The sequence below is a fragment of the Helianthus annuus genome, chromosome 15 (genome assembly GCF_002127325.2).
Source record: "Helianthus annuus cultivar XRQ/B chromosome 15, HanXRQr2.0-SUNRISE, whole genome shotgun sequence".
In the NCBI taxonomy this organism is placed as follows: domain Eukaryota; kingdom Viridiplantae; phylum Streptophyta; class Magnoliopsida; order Asterales; family Asteraceae; genus Helianthus; species Helianthus annuus.
In genome coordinates, this window is record NC_035447.2 from 155,730,087 (window position 1) to 155,737,101 (window position 7,015).

General features: G+C 41.2%; 1 protein-coding gene across 1 annotated transcript; it reads right to left on the bottom strand.

Moving 5' to 3' along the window:
• Window positions 1–1,523: 1,523 nt before the first annotated feature.
• Window positions 1,524–2,791, bottom strand: LOC110914456. Its single transcript, XM_022159245.2, has 2 exons — window positions 2,657–2,791; window positions 1,524–2,064 (listed from the first exon to the last, which is right to left on the bottom strand). The coding sequence occupies exons 1-2, from the start codon at window positions 2,765–2,767 to the stop codon at window positions 1,660–1,662; spliced, it is 516 nt and encodes a 171-aa protein (XP_022014937.1). The 5' UTR covers window positions 2,768–2,791; the 3' UTR covers window positions 1,524–1,659.
• Window positions 2,792–7,015: the final 4,224 nt, after the last annotated feature.

Genomic DNA, 7,015 nt, shown 5'->3' on the forward strand with positions numbered 1-7,015 from the left:
TGTCAAATCCTAGTAAGAAGCATTGGGATGCGGTTAAGTGGATTCTTAGGTATCTACGTGGTACTTCCAAATTGGGTATAACATTTAGGAATGAAGAGCCGATGCTTGTTGGTTATACAGATTTTGATATGGTGGGAAACAAAGACAACATGAAATCCACTTCTGGATATTTGATGACTTTTGCAGGGGGAGCTATCTCATGGCAGTCAAGACTGCAAAAGTGTGTTGCTTTGTCTACAATTGAGGCTGAGTATGTGGCAGCAACAAAAGCATGCAAAGAACTGTTGTGGTTGAAAAGGTTTATGCAGGAGCTTGGCTTTATGCAACAGCGCTACGTGGTTCTTTGTGATAATCAAAGTGCTATTCACCTTGCTAAGAATTCTATGTTTCACAAGAGAACAGAACATATTGATGTGAAGTATCATTGGATTAGAGATGCTCTTGAAGACAAGCTGTTTGAACTTGATAAAAGTTCATACCGATGATAATGGTTCCGATATGTTGACTAAAGCTTTAGCAAGTGAAAAGTTGAAGGTTTGTTGCTCGATCGCCGGGATGGCTTCCTCATAGGCCAAAAAGGGGGAGAATTGTTGGGTTTTGGGGCCAATGAGGAAGCCCAACAATTATTTTTATGGCCCACTCTTATGTTTTGTGTATGGATAAAAGAAGAGGGCAGGTTTTCAGCTTGCAACACCCTCACAACACACTCAAAAGTTCTGCACAAAAGAAGAAGCAATTTCCATCACTTTCATACCTAGCTGCAGAGGTTGTCATTTTCCCGGAGATTGAACCGTTGGATCGTTCCGATTTTTGGACACAGTCATTACAACATCAGGACGACCTTATCCAACGGTCAATTTGTCTTAATCACATCCGGAAGTCTGTCCGCACAGCCTCTGTTCACTGCTGCAGATTTTGGTTATATTTCCTTATTTTGTCTTTGTTCTTGATTCCATATGCTTGAAGTTGTTGATTCCAAGTGTATGATGTTTATTGTATGCCTCTAGTATACCTAGGAAAGACTTTGTATTGTTCTAAATTGGTGATATGGATTTGAAGCGGCTCTAGCAGTCCCGTGGTTTTTACTCTCCTTTCTTGAGAGGTTTTCTACGCTAAAATTTAAAATTTGGTGTTCTTGTTATTGTTTTCGGATTGTTTAGATTGTAGTCGATATACCCTATTTGTTTGCATCCTCATAGGTTCATTCAAGTTTAGGAAAATTATGAGGATAGGTTCATTCAAGTTTGGAAAAATTATTTGGTTCATTCAAGTTTAAGAAAATTATGAGGATAGGTTCATTCAAGTTTGGAAAAATTATTTGATCAAACGAAGTTTGTTTCCGCGTTTTTATTTACCGTTTGTGACCGGGTTTCAAGTTGGTTTCAAGTTTTTCCCATCAGGGTAACGGTGAACTAATCCGACAGAATTGGAAGTGAAAGTTGTCCGGTAGGAAGGGCAAACCTTGCGGATTTGTGGTGATACAACGTTCTATGTAACTGTGTTTTGTGGAAGGTTGGACGTACTTTGTACAAGATCATAATAGTGAACATAAGTCGATAAAAACAATTAAAGTACATGGTATCATTAGTGTCACAGTAGCTTGTGCGTGTTGATTGATGACAAAAAAACACAAAATATCAAAGTTTATAACAAAACAATTCAATTATCATTTACACCACTTCCATTCCTTCCCCTTCTCAGATCATACCCATCGGCACGCTTCCTCAAATCGTCAACAAAATGATCTGTCGGCGGAACATCATACTTCTTATCCTCCTGTCCAGCCACCACCTCCTTCACCTTATCCGTAGTATCTTTGGTAGCATCCCACACATTATCCAACGTCTGTTTCGCCATCTCTCCGATATTTAATCCCGTTTCCATAGCTTTCCCTACCCCTTGCTTCGCAGCTTCCGCCACATAACTTGTCGTCTCACCCTCCTCCTCCCTCCTGTCGGAGGCTGAAGGCGTAGTGGATGTGTTCACCACTTTAACACCGTCAGCTGCACGGGATGGTGGCATTCCTGATGCTGATTCTCTAATCTCATCAATTAAGTTTCGATTCTGCATAACTCAGAACAAAAAGTTACATATATTTAGGATTGTGTAAAAATAAACAGAAATCACGCTATGTATAATTAGTATAGTTAAAAAAAAAGGCTCGCAGCCCGTTCGTAAAAAGCCCGCTTAAATCTTTAGGCTCGTAAACTAGGCAAGCTCGACCTTAGATAAGGTTGGCTTGTTGGTTAGGCTCGTTTAGTTGGCCTGTAAGCTCGTTTAACCTAAATCTTAATATACAACCAAAAGCATAACCCAAATTATAACATACATTAATTATAAACTCCCATCATTCGTTATGTATATGTTAAAAATATTGTTCTTTGTTTTCATATATCAATAAGTGCAAAAACGTATAACTACTTGCGTAGTATATAAAAGTTAAACAAGCTGTAGCCTGTCAGCTCACTAAAAAACTAAGCCGAATAACATGCAACGTATAACTACATTTAAAAGTTGAACAAGCTGTAGCCTGTCAGCTCACTAAAAAACTAAGCCGAATAACATGCTTGGCTCGGTTTGTAAGCGACTGAAGCCCAACAAGGCTTGGATCGGCTTGTTAAGCATGCATATATATTATTGTGATTTGTGTAGGTACCTTGTAATTAGACTGGGTGGATACTGAGGATACGAAGAAAGAGGGATAAACCCTAATTAGGCCAACGGCAGATTGTTGAACAGTGACGAATCTGATAGCTCTTCCGTACATTATGGCTGATGTATGTTCCACTGTGTATGATGGGTTTAAATAGTGGTCAAAATACAAAAACGGTGGGGTGGTGACACGGCCTAGCGTTCATTTGGCAACACGTAGTGGTCACGTGGCAAAGATGTGGTGCACCTTCTCCTGTCCTGCTGTACGTGTTCAGCCGGCCAATCTCAACTCTTGATAAACTTTTCAAATGGATAGGACTCAACCAACCTCTGGGAGATGATGACAAAACCCATCATTAATGAAGTATTGAAGTGTAAAGAATAGCCAAGGATCAAAGTCATCAGATCGCACTATATTTAATGAATTTCCTATTTCGTAAGGGTGAGGGTATTGGTACATCTCCTAAAAGTAATGACACACCCCCCCTAGCAGCCTCATATAAGGCAATGAGGGTTGTATAGGGTTGAGTGCATTAATTATGTTAGAAAAAGTAAAGTTATACAACCCTCATTGCCCTATGAGCGGTGTATTAAAAAGGTGATAGTTAGAGCATTAAACCCTATACGCATTTCATTGCTCAATACACCTCAAACTAATGCCAATCATTGGGTGTCAGCCAATTATTACCAATGATTGGGGTGTAAGTAACTTTATTTTGATAGGGTATTTGTATGAGAAAGTGGTGAAATTTAAGAAAATTAATTTTTTTTTATAAAATGTTGTTATAAAATATTTTGTTAGTATTATAAAAACTTTATATTTTTATAAAATGAATTATGTATATTTTTAATAAAAAAATGTGCATGTTTTTTTATATTGTAAAAAAAAAAAAAAAAAAAACCACCACAGCCGACCCACCACCACCACCACAGCCAACCCACCACCATCACTGTCACACCCCCAAAATTCACCCGCGGATAACACCCGCTTCGAGGGCGTGACTGACCAGGATCCAGCCACCAATTATAACGAATACTTAAGTTGATAACAAAAGTAATACTTACTAATCATAAGCTTAGCAAATATTAAGTTCAGAGTTTAAAGTTTTAAGTTCAAAACAGTAATAAGTAGCGGAAGCTTAAGTAAAGAAGTTTAAACAAAGTTCATGATTCAAAATGAGGTAACACCCAACACAAGGGTGAACAGACACTACACGTTCCCAAGCTGCAAGCTCCTTCGTCATTGGTTACCTGCAAAGCATGCAGTAAGGGGTCAACAATAATGCTGAGTGAGTTCACTAGTTGTCCAGTTTTAATTACCAAAAACTTTGTTTCACCGGTTAATTTATCCGTTTATACATGCCCTGGGGAGCTACCCCAAAAGTTAGCGACTAAACTGTTTTTCCAATACCGAACACTAGGTAACCGTTGCGTATCCGCAGGATGCCCCGATGTCAATGTTCTATCATCATTGACGGATTTCTGAGTACATTAGTTCACGACCGTCCCAAACCAGGGCACGGTGTGAGGCTGGTAAACACCTAAATAGCGCTATCAACTAATAACCCGCTCGCCTAACCCGGCGACTAATCGGTATTTGTAGTAGGGACTTGAGTGATAGAGTTTCGTTTAGTGCCGTTAGTTGCAATCCGTATAAACAGTAATTAACCAAAAGGTTTCCCAATACCCGGGAAGGAAAAGTAAGTTTTGTTCCCAATAACTAGGGAAGGTATGTAAATGGTATCCCCTTTTACCAGGGGATAGGATTGTTTTAGTCTCGTGTCCCAACCCACCGGGACGCATGCTTTTAAGTTGTGAACTCACCTTGGGTTGCTCGGTAGGTTTAGGTTACTTGTCAATCACGTTGGTCACCACGTCCTAACATGGTTACCGGTATAGGTCAGGTTCGGTATACAAGCATTCACGTAAAAACACATACGGGCACGTAACATACATACAGGTAAACAGTCATGGGGTTATTGGGCCGGCCCTAACAGTAACACAGTCAAACAGGACACAACATCACAAAGTCCATTTAACAGATAGTCCAACACAGAATGGCCCAATAACTAAAATGAACAGCCCACTCGCAACCAGCTGGTCTCGAGTCGCAACCAGGTGGTTTCGGCTTGTCACGCTATGGTTGCGAGTCGCAACCGTGGTCTCGAGTCATCACGTTTTGGTTGCGAGTCGCAACGGCGTGGTCTCGAGTCGCAATCTCGAGGTTTCGACTTGTCATGCTTTGGTTGCGAGTCGCAACCGTGTGGTTTCGAGTCGTAATGCCGTCGTTGCGAGTCGTAATCTGTCACTTTCATGTACACGTGATGATGCAGGTTTGACAGTCCACATTGTACCAGAAATTCAGGCCCAAATCCGGAAATGACCAATAAGAATTCTACAAACACTTTTCCTAAATTAACCATTACTAAAATATGGATCAAACATTGCCATTTTAAATCTTCAAACCATCTTCAACTAGTTCATCAAATGTTCATAGTTTCTAGGGTTTTCTCCTTAGCAAAGTCATATATTTATGAACCAAAAATCACATATTTACAACAAGATCATGATGCAAAATAAGAAATCATACATCATATATCCGAAACTTATGTTTAACAATCATCATTTTTGCAAGAAACTTTAAAGCATCATATGTTTGGCTATGAACACTAGTAAACTAGCATTTCTAGTTATTTTAAACATGTTTAGCAATTTTTCATACACAAAGTTTAACACACATAATCCAACTTCACAAGTTATCCAAAAATCATGTGCAACAATTTTTAACTAACCATCTTCTAGTTCACACAATATACATAAATCTTATGCACATAGTAACAACACTAACCGGTTGTGAAGAAGGAGGATGAGCAGAAAGAAAGGAAGAAAATGAGAGAAGATGAAGTGTCCGAGTGATGGTCTTGACCGAGTGTCTTGTCCGATTTGTTCCAAGCTTGAACCGAGATCAAGGAGAAGGAAAGTGGTGTTTGTAGAGGGTTTTTCTAGTGAGAGAGATTAGAAGAAGTGTTGGTGTGTAAAATGAAGCAAGTGGGGAAAAGGGTGGGATTTATACAAGGGGTCACGAGTTGGGCTTGGGGGTTTCGGCCCAACCGGTTTCGGCTCAACGGCCCACTCGGGACCGAGTGGCCCACTCGCAACCGCCCGGTTGCGAGTCATGGTCTCGGGTCGTGGTTTCGGCTCTCATATATATATATATAATACATACATACATCACATATCATGCACAAAGGTCACGTTTTCATTTAATAATATTTATATACACACGAAATATTACAAGGTGATCGTTCGGAAAAACCTCGAGTGTCACATTATCCCCAAGTTTTAAGAACTTTCGTCCCGAAAGTTGAAGCAGCCACTGCCAAGCTAGCGTGTTTTAACGGGGTGTCACATCATCCCCCCGTTAGTTTGGAATTTCGTCCCGAAATTCGGTTGTAGCTTCAGTGCTGGGGTTTTCGTTTGGGAATAACTGGGGATACTTGGACTTCATCTGGTCCTCCCGCTCCCAGGTAAACTCTGGGCCGCGCCGTGAGTTCCAACGAACTCGTACAAGGGGTATCTGGCTACGTTTGAGGGTTTTGATCTCTCGATCCGTGATCTCAATCGGTTCCTCAGTAAAGTGTAGCTGTTCATCTATAGTCAGTTCCTTAAAAGGAATTACAAGTGTTTCATCCGACAAACACTTCTTTAGGTTAGATACGTGAAAAACGTTGTGCACTGCACTCAGCTCTGCAGGCAGGTTTAATCTATAAGCCACCTTACCGATTTTCTCGGTAATTTCGAATGGTCCAACATACCGTGGATTCAGCTTGCCCCGTTTACCGAGACGGACCACACCCTTCCAGGGTGAGACTTTAAGTAGAACCCGGTCCCCGACCTGGAATTCTAACGGTTTTCTACGCTTGTCAGCGTAGCTTTTCTGACGGTCACGAGCTGCCGCCATGCGTTGCCTGATCTGGGAAATCTTTTCCGTTGTATCTACCACTAGTTCCGGGCCTGTGAGTTGACTATCACCAACTTCCGCCCAGCAGAGAGGTGATCGGCATTTACGACCGTACAATGCCTCAAAAGGTGCCGCCTGAATGCTAGTGTGGTAGCTGTTGTTGTAGGAGAATTCCACCAACGGTAGATGCTTCTCCCAGTTCTTGCCAAAATCGATCACACATGCTCTAAGCATGTCTTCCAAGGTTTGGATGGTGCGTTCAGACTGCCCATCCGTTTGCGGGTGATAAGCGGTGCTCATGTCCAAACGTGAGCCAAAGGATTTGTGCATAGCTTGCCACAATTCGGAAGTAAAACGAGCGTCTCGGTCGGAAATAATAGAAGTTGGCACCCCGTGCCTGGA

Bases quoted from the DNA above. Each gene is read 5' to 3' on its own strand.
- LOC110914456 (XM_022159245.2), bottom strand. From the start codon at position 2,767: ATGTACGGAAGAGCTATCAGATTCGTCACTGTTCAACAATCTGCCGTT. The intron at 2,065-2,656 runs GTACCTACACAA...TGAGTTATGCAG, and splicing joins CCACCCAGTCTAATTACAAG to AATCGAAACTTAATTGATGA.